Source organism: Microtus oregoni, unplaced genomic scaffold (genome assembly GCF_018167655.1).
Source record: "Microtus oregoni isolate MIOR12 unplaced genomic scaffold, Mior012 000024F_ref0000369, whole genome shotgun sequence".
Taxonomy (NCBI): Eukaryota; Metazoa; Chordata; class Mammalia; order Rodentia; family Cricetidae; genus Microtus; species Microtus oregoni.
In genome coordinates this window covers 25,070,873-25,095,242 of record NW_024543083.1, presented here as the reverse complement: position 1 = coordinate 25,095,242, position 24,370 = coordinate 25,070,873, and the positions used below count along the sequence as shown (strand labels likewise).

General features: G+C 43.2%; 1 protein-coding gene across 1 annotated transcript in view; it reads left to right on the top strand.

Annotated features, from left to right (window-relative positions):
* Positions 1-24,370, top strand: part of Wwc2 (WW and C2 domain containing 2) — a 167,998-nt gene that overhangs the window by 69,260 nt on the left and 74,368 nt on the right. Inside the window, exons 2-4 of the mRNA XM_041673724.1 lie at positions 930-1,039; positions 20,159-20,362; positions 21,468-21,544. Coding sequence (XP_041529658.1) covers positions 930-1,039; positions 20,159-20,362; positions 21,468-21,544 — 391 coding nt within the window. The remainder of the gene's footprint in view (positions 1-929; positions 1,040-20,158; positions 20,363-21,467; positions 21,545-24,370) is intronic.

Here is a 24,370-nt window from a genome sequence, read left to right as displayed (position 1 = left end):
GTTTAAAGAGAGTAGTCACCACACACACACACACACACACACACACATATTTTGGGGTGAGTGCGTGTTTGCATGCTTGGATGTGTGTGAGGTGTGCTTGTACTTAAGTGCACGTGTGTAGAGGCCAGAGGTTTTTCTTGTTTTTCACTTAATTTACTGAGCAAGTTCTCTCGTTTAGTCTTGAGCTTGTGTCTTCTGTTGGTCCAGCTAGCCAGCTCTCCTGGGGAACCCCTCTCTCCCACGTGCTGGATCCAGGTGGACTTTAGCTCCACTCAGTTTTATGTGGTGGCTTGGGTCTGAACCCCACAAGTGCTTTGTCGACGGAGCCCTCCCCCCAGCCTCTTGATGCATATTTTTGTCTCAGAAGTGCCTATATCAGTTCTAGAATGATAGTGTTTGAATCCTGGGGCAGCTTTTACTCCTACTGGGACGTCTGCATCACTCCACTGTTCCAGCTAGGTCCCAGCTCTCTTCACTGTCCGTCTGGGGTTCTGAGACTGAAGATGGCCTGCCTTGTTAGTAGAGTTTTTATCTTCTGGTTTTAGGAGTGATCTCTTCTACATGTTTAGATATTCGCTTCTGTTATTTTGTCCTTGAAAAGAAACAGACAGTTCTGAGGTTCAGAGCACTTCAGCTCTTCCAGAGAACCAGAGTTTGGTTCCTAGCACCCATGCTGTTTGGTTCACAACTGTCTGTAACTCAGGGCATCTCTCCTCCACACTCACTTGAGTGCTCATGTGCATGTACACACACATACACAAATGAAATTTGAAAACAAGTCTCAGGTGCGATAAGGCAAATTCTAGGAACAGTTGAGAACGAGAAGAAAATGTAACCTGGGTACCTAATTCACAGTTAGAATTAACCTGCGTTTTGACACGGCTGATTTGATGGACATGTGACGGTGTGTTTCTTCTGGTTTGTTGTAGGTTAACGAAGCCCTTGTCCTTCGCTGACTGTGTCGGGGATGAGCTGCCATGGGGATGGGAAGCAGGGTTTGACCCTCAGATTGGTGCCTACTACATCGATCACATCAACAGTAAGTGTTCATTTGGTGAAATACAGTGTATCAGAAATCGAACCTCCAAAAACCTGTAGTCACTCATACAAAAAGATGGACATTTTATAAAGGAAGTTGCCTTATTTTAAATTCTTGGGTTTTTAAATTTTAATTCGCATTTTTAAAACTTGTTTTATATGCTGACCACAGTTCCATGTTGGTGACTCCCCTCCCATCTACCCTCCTCCCTCCACCCCTTCTCCATCTCTGTTCAGAAAGGGGCAGACCTTTCATGGGAGTCAACAAAGCATAGCACAAATTGAGGGAGAGCCAAGCTCCTCCCTCTGTTTCAAGGCTGGGCAAGGTAATCCAGCATGGAACAGGTTCCCAAAAACCAGTCAAGCACCAGGACATGATCTGATCTCACTGGTAGGCGCCTTACAAACAGACAAGCTACATAGCTGTCACACACATGCAGAGTCTAGAGGGATGGCTCAGCCATCAAAGGCTAGGCTCACAACCAAAAATTCTTGTTTTTTTTTTTTTTTTATGACTAGTATTCAACTTGAGTGCCCACTTAAGTACTTGGGGCATATTTAAAGGAACTATTCTTCTGGGGACAGAGGATGAGGATATCTGGACTGTCTGTGGGGCAGGCAGTGAGTTTATAATCTAGTCTAGGTCAAGGGGGCTGTGGTCTACAGCCACTGGGTGCCTCTCCCTGTGATTTTACTCCTCCTGATTGGAGTTCTGTATTCTTGTCCCAGAAAGAGTAGAGCGAAGTCCCGGCTGGTGTGGCCTGGTGGCTGGGAAGGGGTGGACATAGTCAGTGGCTCTGGAAGTCAGCAGAGCTGGTGGTGGCCGTGTAGTCATGACTCCTGTGTGTTCCCTTCTTCCACTGTTCCCATCATGTCACAGAGTCCCCTCTTGCTGATGTCATCTGAGACACCACAAGATGGTGGCAGCTAGGCACCACTGTAATCTTGACTTCTTTGATTTGTCACCATGGGTCATTCCTTTTTCCTGACTCCTGGATTGCGTGGGGTCTTTCCCCTAGAGGTCCTTTTCCGATACTGACCACACTCTTCCAGAGTTGGTCTGTTCGGATGCCTCTGCTCCCAAGAGGCTTCCTGCTGCCCTCTCCACTGTTCTCTTCACGTGGATTAGGTGCCTTAGTCCATGCTTTTCTCTAATACTTGGACCGTGGGAAATGTAAAAGCGCTGTCATCTTGCACTTGCGTCTGTTTGCACTTCTTGATTCCTCACCAGCTCATGAGACTCTTGGAGGCGGTGACCGCATCGCGTGTGTTTATCCGTGGGCTCCTGGTGGTAAACTCCCAAGGGGGAGCAGTGCTGTAGAACTCGCAGAGGAAAAGCCGCGGGTTTCAGTGCATTTCAAGCATATGTTATACTTCAAAAAGCAACATTCTGAATATATAAAACCTTAACTATCAGAACATGAATTTTTAAGCCTGCCACTTTGCTTTATTTATTTAATTTACTTATTTATTAAGTGTGCCGTGTGCCCTAGGGGCCTGATGCATTCACTGTGCCCTGAAGGACCCCAGTTAGCAACAAGTAGTCCCCCCCCCCCCCAGGAGCGCCTGCTAACTCATTAATCTTTGAGACATTCCTGCAAAGTAGTTTATCAGGAGCAAATGGTATTATCTCTTCTCAGCAGCTGCTGCACACAGATGCTGTGTCTTGACATTGTATAGTTTCAGCATTATTTCCTCTTTATTGAGATTAAAAAAAATGCAACAATGAATGTTTGGTTGCTCATTAGAATTGCAGCAAAACACTCTGAAACAGCAGCACTGAAGGATTTGACCTTGACAGTGAGCGTAGCCTCAGGCCATGTTTCCTGTTTGCCAGTGTGTGTGCACAGGGCCCCGAGACAGGGCAGCCTGTTTGTGCCCGCCTAGAAGATACTATTACTATAACCAGTAGGAGTCACTCTCAAAGATTTATTTGTGTGTATATGTGTGAGCCTGCAGGAGTCTACATGCAGCATGAGTGTGCAGGAGCCAGGGGAGTCAAGAAGAGGTCATGGGATCCCCTGGAACTGGGTTTGCAGGAGGTTTGAGCTGTGCTGTGTGGGTGCTGGGACCATCGTCGGTCCTCTGCAAGCACAGAGTTAGCACTACTCCCTGGGCCCGCTCCTCCTCAACCACGGGACAACAGCCTTTTGAAAGCTCAACACTGCCGTGATTTTTCCCTTAGTGATGGGAGTGTTGACACACAACTGCACAGACACCGCACAGTTTCTCTTTGGCCAGCATGTAGCCCTTACTCCTTTATAGCTTTTCCCTCATCAAAACACAGACTATATCTGTTGTCAGCCCTTCCTTGCCATTGCTGTGTTGTTCAGATTTCAAACTCCATAGCTTAAATTTGCCTTTTGTAGAGCTCACTGTAAAAGGTTTAGGAGGAGAGCTTTTTCTTTATTTCTTCATTCATTCATTCATTATGTATGCAATGGGACCAGATTTTATTACAGTGGTTGTGAGCCACCATGTGGTTGCTGGGAATTGAACTCAGGACTGAAAAGTCTCTGTGCCCCAATAAGCTTCTCCGCCAGTGAAATAATCCAAATCAGACCAAATCAAACCGAATTAGGAAAAGCCCAGGTTTACTAGATACCATGTTCCCGGATGGCTTTCCAACCCACCCCCAAAAAATGAGGAGATAGGAAAGGAAGACCGAAAAGCCACATGTTTGTTTTCTGGGGGGCAGTTTAAATACCCTGTGGGAGTGGTCTTGAGCATTCTGGGGAGGGGTCATCATTTGGCATGCTTTCTCAGAGGCAGAGTCTGGATTGAGGCAACACCAGAGGAGGGTGATTGGGATGGAACCTCCATCCGAATATCCCAGAGTCTTTGTATTTATGGATGTAAGGGCTGGAATAATGCTGCCACCCAAACAGGGAACTCTGACGGAACAGTCAGCCCTCTTAAGCGCTGAGCCATCTCTCCAACCCACCTTGTTTTTTTTTTTTTTTAAAGAAAAAAAGGAAAAGAAAGATAGTGTCTCACTATGTAGCCCTGGCTGTCCTGAAACTTGCTATGCAGATCAGGCTGGCCTCACATTCACAGAGCTCCTCCTTCCTCTGCCTCCTCGTGCCTGACTGGAAGTAGATTCTTTTATTTGGCATGTTTTTAAAAACAAACACAAAACCTTGTACTTTAGGGCTGAAGTGATGGTGCAACAGGTTAGATAGAGTACTTACTGCTCTTTTAGAGGACCAGGCTCAGTACTGAGCAGCCACAAGGGAGGCTCACAACCTTGCAACTCCAGTTTCAGAAGACCCAGCACCCTATTCTGGCCTCCCATGACACATGTATGATGTACTAACATGCACTCAGGCACGTATACATCAAGTCAGATAAAATAAACCGTCCTATTGAATCGAACAATGGCATGATAGAGTATGCTTTAGAAGTATATTTGACAAGGAACTGGTATTCAAAACATGCGAACAGTTTGCCAATAGTGAATGTTAATAAGAAAAACTAATTTCAAAATAAACACTTCAAACAAACCTAGACACTTCATGGACATACCAGTGGACTCCTTCATTTCTTTTATGATGTCATTTGTATTATATTTCTTTTTATTGCTTATTAGTATTCCATCTAAGAATCTATTTTGAAATTGAAATTGTTCCTGGTGGGGCTATCATGAAAAAGGCTGTTGTGAGCATTGTTATAGAAAGCTTTTTTTAAAAGACTGTAACAAAAAATGTAAAATTTTTATCTTAAGCTGTATGATCGAGTGCAAGGGCATGTCAGGATATCTAACTGAATGCCATGCCCCGGCAGCCAGGAGAAGTGGACAGTATGCTAGTGTTAACTCTGCACACTGCTGTGAGGGCAGCAGATCTCTAGAAGACTCCTGGGGACCAATAGGATGGCGTCTCCTCCCCCATTAGTTGCCCATGGCAGCCATCATTCTCAATGGTGTAAGCGGCTCAGAGCCCTCATCTATTTGTCGAAGTAAGAATGTGTGATGAAATTTCCTCCGTGTCACCTGTAGCACAGGGCAGGATGCCCTTATTTTGCAAGTTTGGTCATAGTCGAGGGTGGGTTTACATTGCATCTGTATTGCTCATGCGTCAGGGAATGGGCATTTAGGTTGCTTCCAGCTTTGAGTTACTGTGAATTTTGTTGCAGGCAACATGGGTGTGAAAAACATCTTTTGAGATCCTATTTTGGATAAATACCCAGAAGTAGGACGGCTGGGTCACAGCTCTGGCTTTAACTGGGGAATTTGACCCGCTTTTCCCATCCAGCTCCCAAAGCCGTGCACAAGGAGTCTTGTTCTCAGCCTTCTTTTGCGCATCCTGTCTTCTGTGATGAGCCTCACTGCTGTTCGGGTCTGGTCACCCAGAAGTGACCAGAGCTGGTAGCTCCCCACTCTGCCAGTTCTCATGTTCCTCGCACTGTTTATTCAGTGGGTTTTGCGGTGAGCTCATCCACAGCTCTCAAATACCCCTTCCTGAGGTCCGTCCTCTCGTCCTCTGATCTCTGCTCTGGGAGCTGAAGCTTCAACCTTGCTACGTTATTTGGCACTTCCCACGAGTGGGTGTATGTCAGGGAAAAGTGGGAAAACATGAACCAGAGGTGGCCTCGTGCTTAGCTTTAGTATCAGCTTGACACTCCTGGGAAGAGGGAACTTCCTCCATCAGACTGACCTTGGCATGTCTGTGCGGGGAGATTCTTTATTGCTCACAGATGGTAGGGCCAGCCAACTGTGACCAATTCTATCCTTGGAAAGGTGGCCTGGACTGCAGGGGAAAAGGTTTCCGATGTGAGCTTAGGAGCCAGCCAGGAAGCAGGGTTCCTCCATGGTCTCTGCTTCTGTTCTTGTCTGCATCCCTGTCTGGGCTTCTCTCCATGATGGAGTGTCTGTGACCTTAAGTCAAATAAATCCCTTCCTTCCCCAGGTTGCTTTAGTCCCTGTTATGCCATAGCAAGAGGAACCAGGCTAGAAAAGGTGGGTTTCTATTGCCTGAGGCTTTTCGCTGTGTATCTAGGATGCCTTCCTCTCCCCAAAACTCAAGAGCTTTGTCTGGCAACAGCCCCCTCCTCATACTCCTGACCAGAAGTGGGCTTCTGTTTTGGAGTTTTCTTCTCTCCAGTCCATTTATAGTCTTGTGAGATCTAGGAAAGAGCAAGAACTATTAGAGGCATAAAAAAACAAACAACAAAGCCAGAAGCTCTGGTTGGTGCAAACACAGCCCTTTATTTGCGTGAAGGTGCCATGCCTGATCTAAACATTCTTGTCCCACCCCACTGTGGCCATAGGAAGCTGTTGAGCTCCCTTTTCTAGCCTGCCTGGATACATGGCCTGCTTGGTCTTTTGTCAGCTTGACACAAGCTAACTGGGAAGTGGAGCCTCAATTAAGAAAATGTCTATTTCAGTTTACATGTAGAAAAGTCTGTGGGGCATTTTCTTTATTAATGATTGGTGTAGGAGGGCCTAGCTTCTTGTGTTGGTGCCACTTCTTTGGTCAGCACAAATGGTGCACTTTTTTTTTTTAACAACATTCTGGCCAGATCTCCAAATAGGAACTTCAGAAAAACCCTACCAAATACTCAGAGAGTATTTGCAATTATATCAGACAGTAATCTTGAAACTTAACCATCATTTTACTTTCACAGGATCCCATAGAAAGAACATCGCCCCCGTGACAGCTGGAAGTAATTCTAGAAGATAATGTCCTCTGGGTTAGGGACATGATTTAGCGGTTGATTATAACTGCTATAGGGTTGGGGGCTGGGAGGAAATTATGTAAGGTCAGGGATCTCTTTGGGAAAAAAAAAGGGGGAAATTGGATGGGATAATAGATTAGTGTGTGCTTTTTTTGTGTGTTCTAATTTTCTGTAAACCTATTTTATAACCTAGGTAATTGACAGAATCTCCTCTGTGTTTTTTCAGGAGCAAATCCCCATTTTGGCAAAACTTTATTTCTTCAAACATTCTTTCTAAAGTATCTATGTTTGAATCAGATAGCAAAATGTCATCCATGTAATGGTAAATTATAGATTTAGGAAATTTTTTATGTATTATTTCCAATAGCTGACTTACATAGTATTGGCACAGGGTGGGGCTATTGAGCATTCCCTGTGGAAGGATTAGCGTCTCCTAGTAGACTGAGAATTATTATAAGTAGGCACAGTGAAGGCAAATATTTCTCTATCCTTTTCTTGTAAAGGTATAGTGAAGAAACAATCTATTATCTATTAAATCTTTGAAATTAAATAAGAGGCCATTCTTTTGGTAATAAAGAAAACAGAGGAATTCCAGTTTGTAGAGGTCCCACAGGTTGAATTACCGTGTTGACAGCTCTTAGATCTGTCACCATTCCCCATTCACCAGATTTATTTTTAACAATAAATACAGGAGAATTCCAAGGGCTGGTTGATTCTTCAATATAGTGAGCATCTTGTTGCTCCTGTACCAAATGTTCTAAAGCTTGCAGTTTCTCTTCTGTTCTAAAGCTTGCAATTTCTCTTCTGTTAAAGGCCACTGTCTAATTTATCTTGGTTTCTCAGTTAACCATTTTAAAGGTAAGGCTTTTAGTACCTCTAAAGGTTTGATAGTTGCTTTGTTTTCTTGTACAACCTGAATGTCTAGTGACCTTTGTGTATAGTACCTTATAATATCTTTCCCAGAAATTTGAGTTTCTGGAACTGCAGGAATGTTAATCTGGGTATTCCGTTGCTGCAGCAGGACATGACCCCATAAATTCACTGCAATATTAGCCACACAAGGCCTCAGCCTTCCTCTTTGTCCTTCTGGCCCCACTGCATTCAACCCATCTCGTGCTTTGTGTCACTTGAGATAGGGTTCCAATTCCTAGGAATTGAACATCTGCCTCTTGAAGAGGCCAATTTAGATGCCAAGATTCTGGAGTAATGGCGCTCATGTCCATACCCATGTCTATCAAACCTACACTTACGATGGCATTTATACACACTCTTATCTTTGGTCTTTGATCATTTATAGAAGTCTACCAGAATATGCGTTTTCTATTTCCTATTGGAATTTTTGATTCATCTTCTATGTTTATCCCATCATCCTAAACAGTATGATTTTTTTTATAGAAGGCTCTGGATTTTTTTAATTTTCCTGGTGAGATGTGCCCTCCACAGTGACTTGGAGTGACTGGACCACTTTTGACTTGGGGAACTATGAGAGCCCCCCCCCCCCCAGGAGTTTCCTGATGGTATCAGGTTGCCTTGTCTGTCTTTTGTTGATCTGCATTCATTGGTCCAATGTCGGCCTTTGCCACACCTACATAATCCAGAAGTTTGATACCTTTTATTTTTGCCATTCCCAGAGGAGACATTATTTCTAGGAATTCCTTGCTTACAATCCCTTCTCAGATGTCCTATTCTACCACAATTAAATCATTTGGCATTTTGATGTCTTCTCATTCCTTTAGAAATTGCTTCCCCTACCCAAGATTCAGTATTATAATCAAATGTCTCAATGTTCATTGTATGCAGGATCCATTCAGTCATTGGTACTGATCTAAACTTTAAAGGCCCAAGTATCTTTTTGCATTCTAAATTGGCATTTTCAAAAGCCAGAGATTCAATAAGTACTCGTCTAGCGTCTGGGTCTGTTATTTTTATTTGTATATACTTAGTTAATCTTTGTAATAAGTCACTAAAGGGTTCTCTCTGGCCCTATTTAACCCAGGTATATGCTTCAATTTATTTTCTTGGTTTTTGAATTCTGTCCCAAGCATTTAAGGCTGCTTTGTGGCATAGGGACAGATTTGTTCATCATAAAGAGCTTGAGCCTGTGGGTCAGCATAAGTGCCCTCACCAGGAATTTGATCTTGAAGTTTCAAGTCCTTTTGCTTCCCTGTCATTCTAAAAATTTTGCCTCTTCTCTGAAGTAGCATTTCCACATCAATTAAGGCCCATCATTCAGAACTGCTGAAATTAACTGAAGACAGTTGTGTGACTGGTTTTAATGCTAGAAGCCCATGTCTTTTCCATCTCCCTAACAATGTGAAATGCAAGCCATAAACTACTACTGCTTACTTCATTGCTTTTAGGTCGTTCATTGCTATAGGTGTCCATCTACCTTCTTTAGATCCTTTTGGGCCATTAGAACTTGATGCTTTGTCAGAATAGATTACAGGGTAGGAAGCTAAAACCCTGGGTAAGTCATGTCTGACAACTATTGGTGATGTTAAATCCTGTCCTTGTACCTTCTTTCCCTGCTCATCAGCTCCAGTAATTTCCTCAAACGTTTCAAATCCCTTTACTACTGTCTTTTGTAAAGCCTGAATCTCCTGTCCTGTATATATTTCTAGTGATTTCATTGAGGCATCTAGTCTCTGGTTCTCATTCTGCACATGTGATTCCAAGGTCTGAAGTTTTTTGTTTAAAGATAACATCTCATCCTTGAACATTATTTGGATAGTGTGCAGATTGCCTTCCTGAAGAGATACTCTATCTGCTTACCTATCATAACTTTTTAACAAATTTTGATTGTCAAATTCAACAGTATGAATTCTTTCAGACAATTTCTCAGTACCCTTTGACATGGATTTAATTTTGTTTGTCAAAATAATGTTCCCCTTTTCAATAGTATCAATTTTTTCAGGTAACTTTTGATTTTCAATGGCATTAATCCTGTCAGCTAGCTGTTCATTATTAGTCTGTAAAGACTGTATCATTTCTAAAAATGACTAATTCTTGGCTCTGTTATCAAACCATTTTCTTAAGGATATAATATGAAGAAAACTGAGTCCCATATCCAATTAATGGATGTATCACAATAACCAAATAAACCTTGCAGAATACAATCCATAGCATTAGCAAAAAAGTTAATAAAATTCTCAATGGTAATGTCTGCCATTATATAACTTTCAGGTTATTGATTTATTAATTAATAAAATATTTACCTGTTATAAGGTCTGGTAAATTTTTTTGGGTGTAATGATCTTTATTGTCCAGTAGGTGTCGTGCTTGCAGAATCGTCGCTAGTGGTGGCACAACCGGTGGCGCCAGGCACAGTCCAGCACCACTTTGGTTTCCTGCCTTGGTGCTGGTTAAATACTGAGAAATATGCTTTGCTTGACAAATTAAAAGCAATTAAATCAAGGCTGTACGTGGAGCAGGAAGCCCAGAACTCATGGGCAGGAGGTACAAACTGAAAGCTGTGCAAGTCGCCAAGCGACAGGGAACACAGCAGTGGGGGAAGGGGTCATATGCGCTAGCTTGGGAAATTTCCAAATTGCTGCAAGCACTTAGCTCTGATGTGGCAGGGGCTTTACAAAAAACTGCTTTTCATAGGTAAAAGCAAGCCAAGTGGGTGGGGGTGTGAGACTTTCTGGGCTGTGGACTGGTTAGGCCTTTAAGCCGGTCCACCTGGTAGGTGTGGGGTTGTATCCACATGGACGCCAGATGAAGATGGATTCTAAAAAGAAATCCCACATTAGCTCAGAATTGAGTATAATAAAGGGTTGTTTACTTAGGGGTAGACTCGCAGATCATAGTCCTGCTCAAATGGGGAACAGCAACCAAATCCAGCAGCCAAGGCTGTGTCCCCTGCACCCCTGCCGCCTGCATGGCTAGCTTTAGCTTATGCCCCGAAATAATTACACGGAAACTGTATTCTTTTAAACACCGCTTGGCCCCTTAGTTTCAGCCTTTTAACCCATTTCTATTAATCTATGTAGCACCACGAGGTGCGCTTACCAGGGAGATTCTAGCCTACATCTGTCTGGAGTGGAAGAATCATGGCGACTCCTGACTCAGCTTCTTCCTCCTAGCCTTCTGTTCTGTTTACTCCTCCCACCTATGTTTTAACCTATGAGGGCCAAGCAGTTTCTTTATTGCTTAACCAATGAAATCAACAGATTGATATATGACACTCCCACATCACTTCCCCTTTTTCTGTTTAAACAAAAAAAGGAAGGCTTTAACTTTAACATAGCAAAATTACATATAGCAAAACAGTTATCAAGCAAGAATTACAGTTACAATATTTATATCTATTTTATCTTTTATCATAACTAAGGAAAACTATAACTATCTATTCATTCTTCAACTCCATCAAAGACTCCAGAAGGATATAATACTACCTAAGTAAACAAGAAATAAGAAAACTCTAGAAATGACAGAGACATCTCGCTGCCTGGACAGTCACCCAAAGTTCTTTTGTACCGTTGGGGCATCCATCTTCAGCCTTCAGGCCCAAAGTATCCAGCAGACATTTTCATCAAGCAGGAAATTCCAAAGACAGTTCAGTCACTTTCTGCTGTGTCCTGCAGAATGTCTCGCAGACTCTTTCATGAGTCAGGAACCCCGAAAGACCATCTCACCTTTAGGCAAGTTCAGCAGTCCTCTCTCTGCGGGTTCTCTTTGTCCAGTTTATGCAACAGTCCAGGCAACAGCAGTTTCTTGCCCAAATGGCTATCAAACTCCATAACGATCCTCTTCAATGCCCATCTTCCTCTCGAAGTAGATTGGTGCCGCCAGGAGCAGACATGTCTCATTGTCATGAAAAGTCCTAAGTTATTAAAATATTTTAAATGCCATATTCTGTAATTTTTGAGAGATATGAAGAATGCCTATCTGAAATATATCTCTATATATCTAGAAAATCTAAGTAACATGACTACAAACTTGACTATTATTTATGATTATCCATCAACAACCTATATTTCCTAATTATACATTACATTTTAAAAATGAACTACACAATCACACCTTATTCAAGATCAAAAATACATATACATATGACAAAATTGACCTTAAAATCCATACCAATGCAATTATTTATACCTATATCATATCCCCCTTTAAATGTAAAAGAACATAAACAATATTTTGGGAACATGGGCGCAGTTTTTTCTCTCCAAACTGCTTCCTGCTGAATGGGGGCGTCGTTAATTAGGTCTTTCATGGTATAACCTGTGTGCTAGTTTTATCTCAGTTGGCAGTTGAGCGAAGCAATTTTCTGAAGATGTTCACAACAATCCTTTCAGGAGGGCGTGGTCTATCATACCAAAGTGTAATAGAAGAAATCCACAGGGTCTGGTCCTCTGTGAAAACAAAAGAAGACCCTCTCCAAAGCATCATATTCTTTTTTTTTTTTCCAAAGCATCATATTCTTAAACCCAAAATTTTGAAATCGTAATACCCTTGTATCCATTTTGGTTTAGCTTGGCAGCCCATGTAATGAAATGTCTCTCTGTACTTAGCTCCTTTACAGTCAAAAATTTTAAAGAAAGCACAATGTACATAATCCATACCCTCTGTGAATTTTCCATTTTTTACGTGGCTTATTTTTCTTTATTTCTTTTAATCTCTTAACTATCTGTACTCTGTCTCTTTAAAGACTTTACCTTTTTTTTTTAAAACCATTAACTTTATTCTCTATATTCTTTTTCTTCTCTCTCTCAAGCCTACGTACATTCATCCAACAGTGTGGTCTTTTATGTCTGAATCTGTTTTATTGTGAATCTGTAACATTTTTTTACTATCCAGGAGCATTTCTTAAAATGTTAAGCAGTGCCTAAAAACTTAAGTTGCACCACGTACAGGTAATACGATAATAAGGTACAGCCTGTTTCCTGCCCAGTCTAAACCTTTACTGCGCTGTTTTTATGGTAATTACGGTAATTCCTGCCTGAGACCAGCACAGTTCAGCATGGCGGAGCTGAGCAGCTCCTGCCTCAAAGCCATTTGGTGCCTCTGAGCCACACACAGTTCCAGGCATACAGCAGCCCACATTGCCATCAACCAAGCCGTAGAGCTTTACTCCAAATGCTCCATTCAAAAGCTCTGTCTCCCACAGGGGCCAGACAGAGATCGCAATGGCGGCACAGCCCAGAAAGCGGCGGTTTAAAACTGCAGCTTTTTTCCTGTTGCGGCTGCTGAGTCAGGAAATTCTCTCTGCAGCACGCCACCCACAAGCCAGAAAAAAACTGTGTTAAACTCTCTCTCTCCTTTTTAAAGCCATCTCAGGTTTTTAAGTGGATTTAGGCCATCACGTCTGGGCGCCACTCTGTTGTAATAATTGGAGCGGCGGGGCTGCGTCCCCGGCACCCCCGCCGCCTGCATGGCTAGCTTTAGCTTATGCCCCGAAATAATTACACGGAAACTGTATTCTTTTAAACACCGCTTGGCCCCTTAGTTTCAGCCTTTTAACCCATTTCTATTAATCTATGTAGCACCACGAGGTGCGCTTACCAGGGAGATTCTAGCCTACGTCTGTCTGGAGTGGAAGAATCATGGCGACTCCTGACTCAGCTTCTTCCTCCCAGCCTTCTGTTCTGTTTACTCCTCCCACCTATGTTTTAACCTATGAGGGCCAAGCAGTTTCTTTTGCTTAACCAATGAAATCAACAGATTGATATATGACACTCCCACATCAGTCCTCTGCTCAAATGGGGAACAGCAACCAAATCCAGCAGCCAGAAGAGAGGCCGGACACGTTTTACACGTGCATTTATAGTATAAGAGGCCACACCCAAGTGGGTGGGTAACTTAAAGGCTACTGGCAGTAGGAATTCCTGCAGCACCATGGTTCCTGGACCTCACGGAGGGGAGAGATATAGATGCCCCACTGATGGTTGAGCTCTTTGCAGACTGGTATTCTCTGCACTTTGTTCTTCGTGAGTTCTGCATTAACTGCTATGCACTGTAGAAAATATGGAGATAAAGATCAGGATAGAGAACAGATCGATACTTTGTGCATTCAGCAGAGTTGTAGTAGGTTAGGCCCCCGAGCTCCCCAGTCTTGGGTTCTTGGCCAGATCTGCAACAGTACCAGGCACGGTCCCTGTAGTGGAGGCCTTAAATCCTACCGAGTGGTCATTTTGATTGCTTTTGCTCACTAGTAAAGTGACTGAACTGGCAGTGTGAAGGCAGGGAAGTGGAAGCCACAAGAGAGCCAGGAGGGCGGCCAGCTTATGAAGCAAACATGGGAGAAATGACAAAAGCTGACACTGAAGACAGAAAACCGTATGTAGGCTCTGGTCAGTGGGAAAGCTCCAGGAATTGTAAAGACTGAAGGATCAAGGGCCTTCATAGCATAGCACCCAAAGATGTAATTGCTAGCCTTTGCGAGCTGAAGGTCCTAATACCCAAGACCCATTCAGCAAATGGACCTGCTGCTGGGCACCGAGATAGTTTCTAAGTGCAGGGATATTAGTGGTTCAAACCTAGAGCACTGAGCCTACTACTCAGTACCTAGAGCCTTTAGTCTCTGCTTCTGAAGCCTGGAATACTTGGCCCCCAGCTCTCAGGGCATGGAAGCTGTCAGCTTCTGGTTCTACCGGTACACCCTTGTATTAGTTACTTTTCTACAGCTGTGATTAAACACCACAGCAAAATCACCTTATAGAAGAGTTTATTTAGGCTTACAGTTGTAGGGGGTTGAGAGTCCACGAGGGTAGAGCAGAGGCAGCAGGTACAGACACGTGACCAGACGGAAGCTGAGTGCTGAGGTGTCACATCTCAAGCTGCAAACAGAAGGAGAGCTAATTGGGAGTGTTGTGGCTTTGAAACCTCAGAGCCTGCCCTTAGTGACACACTTTCTCCTGCAAGACCATACTTCCTAAACCTCTCCAAGCAGCAGCAGCAGCGGGGGCTAAGTATTTAAATACTAGAGACTATGGGGAACATATCATTCCACAAGCCCCCAGGTCCTGACTGCTCTGGGGTCCAGCAGTTGAAAATGCCTCTCACTCGTGGCTCAGGTTCAGGTATAGCAGGTATAGGTTGACTGGGAGCATGGGAGGAGATGCTAAATTGAAAATGTGATAATTTATATATCCCACAGTTTTCTCCCACCTAGATGTAGATTTGACATAGATTCTTCCACCTTCTGAACTTTCAGACTTTTGTCCAACTTTGTATTCTTTCTCTCACTTATTTGACGTATATGTTATTTGAAGATGCGCAAACTGTCCTTCCCAAAGTTGTGACCTCCTCCCCTTTTCCCTTATTGTGTTCCTTTTTACCTGTCATAATGTTTTCCTTTGCAATTACTGTCAAAGGTCCCTCTTGTCTGTTTCCTCCTGATTGTCTTCCTTGGTTAGACTTTACCTGTGAAAAACTTGTAACCAGTGTTGTCTTCAAGGTCTTTTAAAAATATTTTTTTACCCTCTTGTATTATCACACACATTTGGGCCCTTATGAAAACTAAATGGAAAATAATCCAGAATCCTCTCATCTGTTCTCACGATGCTTTTTCTCACTCGTGCCTTTGCTTTCTTTCCTTCTCTGTTTTCCCAGCTCAGCAATTGGCAGCGTTATAGATTTACAAAAGTAGTGTGCAGAAAAACAGATATGGGGATAAGGGAAAGCCCCGTGTTCAGAAGGCCTAGGCTAACCGATTTCCTGATTCTCAGATGTGCATCTTCTCAGTCCTTTTCCTATAACAAAACATGTTCATACTTGGGGTTTTAAAATAATTATGTTATTAATTATGTTATGCTTTGCTTTTAAGTACAATTATAGTGTTTCCTAAATTTCTTTTTTTTTTCTTTTTTTTTTTTTTCTTTTTTGGTTTTTCGAGACCAGGTTTCTCTGCAACTGTCTTAGCTGCCCTGGCACTAACTCTTGTAGATCAGGCTGGCCTTGAACTCATAGAGATCCGCTTGCCTCTGCCTCATGAGTACTGGGATTAAAGGCGTGAACCATCACTACCTGGCACATTTTCTAAATTTCTTTCTTTCATGTAATATGAAAATTTCACTACAAAAGGTTTCGATGCTGTCATATCAAAGGGGTTGCCCTTTGGCAGGAGAACCTCACATCTCTGTCAAGTGGTCTAAAATGTAGTAAAGATCCTTGCACGAGTTTGCATAGATTCTTTTGTGGCTCACTGTGGCTTGGGAGGTGTGAGGAGAAGGAAGGGTGGAGGTCGCCCTGAGAGCAGGGGTCAGGTGGGAGTCCCTCTCTGCTGAAGTGTCCCTGTGCCACCTGCAGAAAGCGCCGGCTCATCCTCTAGGGTTGGTTGCGTAAACTGGAAAGAGATAGCCTGTGGTGGAGTTTAGGTAGGGGATGGAAGGGGAAGAAGAAGCTAGAGCCAAAGTCTTCAGCAGGCTTGGTGAGATAATGAAGGAACTGTCTGGGCCATTGTCATTACTGGAGAAGAGCTCCGGAGCTAGGTAAATGGCTGGAATTTCTTGTCTCTTATTTAATTATAGCTGGATTCCCTGGCATCAGACTTTCAATCAGAAGAAGCCTGAATGCTCTAAATTGCTATATTCTCAACCATCCTTCTTTAAAGACAGTTATTCTAGTCTAAATTTGTGGGGTTTTGTTTACTTTGTGCACTATGATTTCCTCCAACATCTTATTCTATCTCATGAATCCAGTAAGTGCTTAATAATTGTACGTGGAAGAAATGGGCAACAAGAAAATTGTGCAGATACTTTCTAAAAAGGCCGATGAGAAAAGTTGTTCATATTTATTTCATTCATTCCTCTGAGCACAGCAGGAAGAATGGAAATCTGCATTATAGGCAGAAACACGATTCTCTGAAGTACGATGTCGTCTTCCGTGATAAGCTTCTGTGTTCCCTGTCTGTAGAGTCCCACGTCGATGAAACTGATGGGATGTGAATTCTCTTGAGATATGTAATGTTTAAAGTGTGTAATAGATTACTTCTTTAATATTGCAGACAGCATGCAAATTACATTGCGTTATGATATAGTGGTCTCCCAAGGCCAGAAGGTCTTAATAAAAAAGAAAAATACCACATTTGTAAAACACTCTTCTTGTGTGTTTACATTTAATAAATATTCTTTTCAAATCTACTCAGCAAATATAACAGATGGAGATGAGCCTAGCCCTGCTTTATGAAACCTTCAAAGATGCCTTTGGGAGTTCTCTTTGTGGTTCATGTTTGAATTGTGCAATATTTCGGAAATATAAATGTTTCCTGCTTCTGTTGTAACAAATCCCAGTCAGTCTTCTCGAGTGCTTCTCAGCCTCATCCAAAACACAGTTATTATCTTCATCTTTAGTGTTGTTTTAATTCATTAATTTGAGTGTTAATGCTGTAGCAGATTCTGCCCCTTAGCTATTGACAAATATGTATTTAAGTGTGCCCGTTCCCAAACATGAGGGCGCATATGACTGGCTAGACCTGAGGGCTGCCTGCTTACGTCTCTAACTAAAAATATCCAAGTCTTTGCACCTCTTCACTTCATTGGTTTAATGGTTACTTAGCTCATCATGACAAATTACTAATATTCGTTATCGTACAGTTTCTTTGGATCTTGAAGCAGGTAAGGCTTAGCTGTCCTGGCTACAGCTTTTATTAACTCGTAGCCAGGGTCAGGCTGCACTTATCCCGGGCTCTGCTGGAGAAGACTGCTCGAAATTCAGGCTGTGGGTCTTGGCAGTATTCCTTTCTGCTGCTGGCCACAGGCCTTCTCACCCTTTCAGACTGAGCTTCTCACTGGGCACCCACGCCATGGCAGCTGGCTCCCTTGTGGTGGAAGGGGTGAGGTGGAGAAAGAAAGGGAGCCCAGTACTGTCCCCTCTCCAGCCTGATGGAAACATTAGAACCATAAATTCCTATTTGTCACGTGATGCTTTCTGTACTCTGAGGCAGAGTACAACCCTATGTGTGCGAATACTGGAAATTAATAACACCATTAGGATATTAGAGGCTGTGTTACAGCCAGTGTATAAATATCCAGCTGACAAGTTAGGCTCTTCTTCGGTGATCTCTGTGCATCTGCCATATTCCCCAGACGGCTGCTCCACATTGTCTTGTCCTTGAAGATTCTGACGTGGAGGGTCTGCCCATTCAGGGCATCTGTCGAGACAGTGGCTGTAGCACGTATTTACTCCCAATAATTACATGAGATGTTCGCCTTTTGTGTATTAAAATATTCATAGTTTTGAAATGAGTATTTCAGAAATTGTGCCTTGGAGAAAGCTCGGCTTTTAGAAGCCAGTGACTATGAAGCCAGGACTGTAGGTGTGAGGCAGTGGTTACAGTGTCCTACCAAACTAGACACTTTTGTGAGTCACCCAGGGCCTCGCCTAGCCCCAAGAGGTCCCAGCCTTCCCTGCACATGTGTAGATGTCTGTGTACATGAATCACGTGTGTAGATGTCTGTGTACATGAATCACGTGTGTATATGTCTGTGTACATGAATCACGTGTGTATATGTCTGTGTACATGAATCACGTGTGTATATGTCTGTGCACAGCACCACGTGTGTGTATGTCTGTGTACATGAATCACATGTGTATATGTCTGTGCACTGCACCACGTGTGTATATGTCTGTGAGTGTGTACCACGTGTGTATATGTCTTTGAGTGTGTACCACGTGTGTATATGTCTGTGAGTGTGTACCACGTGTGTATATGTCTGTGAGTGTGTACCACGTGTGTATATGTCTGTGTGCGTGTACCACGTGTGTATATGTCTGTGAGTGTGTACCACGTGTGTATATGTCTGTGTGCGTGTACCATGTGCATTCCTGATACTCAGATCAAAAGAGGGTGTCAGATCCCCAGAACTGGAGTTACAGATGGTTGTGAGCTACCATGTGGGTGCTGGGAATTAAACCTAGGTCCTTTGCAGATGCAACAAATGTCCTAAACCACTGGGCCATTTTTCTAGCTCTGCATCTCCGTAACGTGCTAGTTATTCATCTTAGTTCTTAAAAGTATATGTAATCAACTTTAAATTTTATTTGCTTAAAGTAGCTTTTTCTTTTGCACTACTGGGGGAGAAGGGGTTGTGTGTGTGTGTGTTAGGCACTCTACCAGTGAGCTACATTCCAAATTCCTCAGACTGACTCTATGCAGATGTACCATATAATGAGTTGCATCCATTTTAAGTTCATGAGTTTTGACGGATATATACCACGTAACCTTTGTGATAACCAAGATATGGAGTGTTTCTGTGCCCTCAGAAAGGACATTTGGCCTCCACTGTAGCAAGTACTTCTCAGGTAGTCACTGATCCCTTTTCTGTCATTGGATTTGATTTGCCTTTGACCGGGATTTCGTATAAGTGGGTTATGCAATAACTGTTGCCTGGGATTTGATACACACATACATATTGTCTGTATCTCTTTTTATTTCTGAATAGTGTTTACTGTACAGATAAACCACAATTTACATACTGCAATGGGTGGCCTTTGTGTGCCGTGAACAGAGCCGCTAATGAGTGTCTACGGGCAGGTATTCTCGAGCGAGTAAATACCGCGCTCTGGCCGATGTGTGTTGTGACTTCGCACAAGTGTCTCTTAGCCAACTACTAGCGTTCTTGCAGAGGCACAGACCCTGCACTTTGCCTTGTAACCGCCATTTACCCCAAGTAAGACACCAGTGTGTGGCAGATGCATTTATTATAAAATAAAATGGTTAGGGTGAGCCATCCCAGGGTATCTTTCACTGGCAGAGGTTATCATCGGTTTGGAGACCTTTCACAGTCACTAACGGACTTTCTCCTTAAAGCAAGAGCAAGGTGGCTTTGGTTTTTAATTGTTTTAAACTTGCTCATCTACCACAGCGTGATTGATATTTTTTATAAAATAAAAATGAATTTTTATTGATAAAAAATAGAAAAATAAAATGCCCATTAAGAAATATAAGCTCCAATATTTATAAATTCAATAGATGTATAATAACTGAATAAAATATCTATGAATACTTCAATGTTCTCTTGATTTTTTGGGGTATGAAAATGAATTTGAGAGACAGTGATGGTCCATGGACCTGGCCAGGGGTAGCACTCATGTACTGGGTGAGAGGGCAGGAGGCCTGTGTTAAGTCAGTGTAAGTCTGGTCCTTCCAAAGTCCATTTGGCTCACAGTATCCAAGGCCTTGCATGCTGATGACAATTTAGCTCTTGTTTTCTGGGTATTCGGCACCCGAGGATTCTCAAAAGGATGATTGATGGGTGCCATCTGTATGAGGGGCGTATGGTTAGGATGCATTTCTGTCGAGGACTGCAGTTGGAGGACCAAGGGTGGTTTGGGGTTAATAGAAGAAAACAACCCCATATCCAAGTTTTAGACACTTTAAAGAAGTGTCTGGTAGACACTTTAGAGGATATAGGAATTTAAACTAGCTAGTTCCTCGGTGAATAGTCTCACAAACATAATTAAATCTTAACACAGACTCCACCTACTGTCTTTTCAGAAACCACACAGATTGAAGATCCGAGAAAACAGTGGCGGGGCGAGCAGGAGAGGATGCTCAAGGACTATCTCTCTGTGGCCCAGGATGCACTCAGGACACAGAAGGAGCTGTACCACGTGAAGGAACAGAGGCTGGCGCTGGCCCTCGACGAGTACGTCCGCTTAAATGACGCCTACAAGGAAAAATCAAGTTCTCGCACAAGCCGTGAGTACTGGGTGGCCGGTCACACTCCAGAACTGAAGATGAGATCGTAGAGGAACAAAAGCCACTCACACTTCTGGAGATAAATCCTGAGCCCCTTTCCCTCCTCTGCAAAAATCCTCCAGGCCATGAGAGATGAGGGTTCCCGACAGATTGCTCAGGGAAATGCCCATCCCCACTTGAGGTACAAATCTTCTCGTTTAGGCATCGGATTCTGCCGGGTTGCCTTTTGTTTGCGTAAATTTGCCTGTCGGAATAAGGAAAGGAGGCCAGAGGCATCTGATCCCCTAGAACTGGAGTCAGAGAGTTGCAAGCTGCCCAACATGGGTGCTCGGAACTGAACTCAGGTCCTCTGCAGGAGCAGCAGGTGCTCTTTGCAGCCCAAATTTGAGTCTTACTCCTAGAGAGGAACTGGGACTTGCAACTCAGTCCCCTCCTTCTACTGTGTTCACCTGTCAGTCATCTGGAGCTGGCCTGAATTAAAGGAGCAGCTAGGATGTGCTCAGAACATTGTAGACACCCCCCCCCCCCCCCAAGGATCTACACTGCAGATCTCTTGAAGGACCCAGAACAAGTTCCTTTCAGTATTTTTGTATCCCGAGGCTTTGTTTTGGTTTGTTTTTTAATATGACAAAGGCTTAAAGAGCCAGGCCTGGTGGCTCATGCCTATAATTCTTGCACTTGGAAGGCTGAGGCAGGAGAATCACTACAACTTTGAGGCTGGCCTGGGCTACATAGTAAGACCCTGTTTCAAAAAAGAAAATAGGCTTGAAATAAGTGTGCGAGCCTATCTCCTAAAAGAAAAGGACAAGCTGTTTGAACAAAAGAACACACATCTTGGCCCTGTGTTTTACAGAGACCAGGAAAGGCCTTACACATCCTAGGTTTGTGCTGGACCACTCCCTGAGTGGTGTAAGCTGTCCTTGAACTTGCCCTTTGGCCCAGGAACACTTGCTTTTGCCATCTTTCTGCTACAGCCTCCTATCTAAGGGATACAGGGCTAGTTTGGAATACCAGGTCTCGTCCATAAACCTTACTTTTAAAATCAGTAAATCCCAAGCTTCAATTATTGCAATTAATAAATGATATTTTTTTCCTCTCTTAAAAGTCTTCTCAGGGTCTTCATCCAGCACTAAATATGATCCTGATATTTTAAAAGCTGAGATCTCCACCACGCAACTAAGGGTAAGATTGTTCTCATTGTGGTTCTTGATTAAACAAGTGCTTAGAAGCTCAGGCCATAGAGAAATCATGAGAAATCACCTCCCATCTTTGCCTCTGAATGAAACATCTCCATTCTGCCCTGTTGGGTGGTCTTTCTCCTTTGTTTGAAGGATGGCTGGGATGGCTTTTGTCTCCCATCGGGCCTGACCCTGCTTAGCTTCAGAGATCAAATGAGATCGGGTACCTTCAGGTTGTGTGGCCATAGCCTGGGGATCCTTTGTTTCCACTGCTGACTTTTTTATTAGCAGTTAATATATGCAAGGGAAACCTGCATCCTCATAATTTACTTTCCCTCCCTGTCTTCTGAGACGTTTTGCTCTTTCATCAGGTGCCCTGGCATTTAAAAGGTGTCTGCAATTTCCACTAACTACCTTGTCAGTCTGTCATTCCTTCTCTGAAAGGATTATTTCCTGATCATTGCTCCAATTATTTTGATCAAACTGCTAAAACCGATCTTGTTTATCGTTGATTGGGGGATCACATGGGCTGTTCATGAGCAAGCTGCATCATATGTAATAACTGCACGGTCCTGCAGCAGATTATCACCACAGCACAGACGCCTCCATCGCTCCCTCTCACATGAACTCTCAGTGCGTTCTCCGCTAGGGACGGCGCTCGCCTTGCTCGCCTTTCATCAACACTGTAAAACCGGAATGCCTCCCATGTATGTGGTTCCGTGGCATTTATTTTTCCAGCGTTATTTCAGGACTCATCCACAGTCACTTTTAAAGCTAAACAGCTACGTCTTTGATAGGCACATTTCTCTGTTCTACCACTGGTGTGTCTGTTTACTCCAGCTCCTGATCATTAATAACGTCTTTATGTATACATCCTACAGACTTTTGGTGCATACTTGTACACATTTTTTTGCTTGTTTGTTTTTCAAGACAGGAGTTCTCTGTGTAACAACCCTGGCTATTCTGGAACTCACTCTGTAGACCAGGCTGGCCTCAAATTCAGAGATATGCCTGCCTCTACCTCCTGAGTGCTGAGATTAAAGGTGTGCGCCACTGTCGCCTGGCTACACTTCTTTTGATACAATAGTGGAATTGGTATGTCAAAGAATGAACACATCTTTTAGTAGGGCTAGCTTAGTTGGCCAAGTGCTTGCCTACCAAGTGGCTCAAAACAAACAAACCCACCTCCTGTTTTTCAGTGGGTATTGCCAGAGCTTTAACCATTCTTGCTTCCAAATATTTGGATTAAGGCTCAAAGTCACTTAATACCCATGACTTTTGCTTACACCATAGGTTTGGAATTTTGAATTTTTGCTATCATGTGCTCCAAATCATTCCCTGCCTCTCTGAGAAATCACAGAGTACATTGCTTCATTTTCAAACACCTGGAGAGTTTTATCATTATCACTTATTTCAGCCAATTCTACTTCTGATTTCAATGGTTTTATTTATTTATTTGGTTTCTAGCTCCTTGCCCACATTCTGCACACTGTATACACACACACACACACACACACACACACACACACTACCAAAATAGCCGTAGTACTTTTCATTTCCATGCCTTGATTAATCCAGGATCCGGTTCTCCTCTCTTCTGGGTCCTTGGGTCTAGTCTGCTGTTTTGTTGGTTTTTTTGTCAGTTCTTGGTCCTTACAGATGCTTACTTCTTAAGAACCATATACTACGTGCGCAATCACAAAGATAATTTTAAGCTTTGGACGATCTTGCATTTTTCAGAGCACTCATGTTTGCTTCTTGTGGCATTAGGGTTGGGAGCAGATGGTTTAAATCCAGAATTGGAAATGACCGAAATCCAGTCTTCAATCCCTTTCTCAGTGTGGGTCTATCTCCAGTTTATCCCATCTCTTAGGGCAAAGCTCTCAGAGCTGCTCATGAGCTCATGGACACCCCTTTCCCCTGCCAACCCCATCAGCTTCATTGAGACCGAACTCTCAGCCTCTCCCCTGAGCTGTGTGGGCTTGACTACCTGTCATTCTTTGTATTCAGAACCCAACTATGTATCCTTCCGGCTGCTCTGCTTATTGCACAGCCGGGTCCCCAGGAAAGAACTCCATGTGTGGGTCATTGCTGCGCTTCCGTTACCTTGGGGCCTTTAGCTTAGTCCTGTGGGCTTAGTGATTCTTCAGTATCTTCAGGTGGCCGGTCTGGCTTGGTTTATTACAGTTTACTTGGTGATTCTCAGGAAAAGAGCATGAAGAATGTTCATGTGTAGGCTGAGGATGTGGCTCAGCAGTAGACAAAACAGAAACAAAATCCCCAAAGCACAAACTCAGATTCCATCTACTGGAAGTCTGGATTCTCTTCATTTATTTTATAAAATCGTGTGTAGAAGCGATCTGTGTCACCTTGTAGTAAATACTCTTCAGGGTGCCATGGACCCTCTAGTCTGTCAGTCTGTCTGTATTTCTCAAGACTGCTGTGCAGTAGGCTCATATGCTTTTGGCTGTGTCTCTGTGCCATGTCTGCATGTTACTGTGATTTATTTCTCGTTATTAGATAGCTTATTTTGAGGATGTGGGAATGAATGTATTTTTGTTAAAGCTCTCTGCCCAAACTTTGCTACTACTTAGTTGTGACTTTTCAGACAGTTACTACTGTCCTTTGAAATATTAACCATTTTTCATAACCATCTTTTGTGACACAAGTCATAGCCACAGCAGACCTCTGTGGTCTGTGCATTCAAGGACGAAAATATGGAAACTTAGGGACAGGGTTAAAAACAAAAACAATCTAAGGTTCCTCATACAAATAACCATAAAGAGGGTCCTGTCAATCAGGGATGTCAGGACACCCCCATGTGGACACA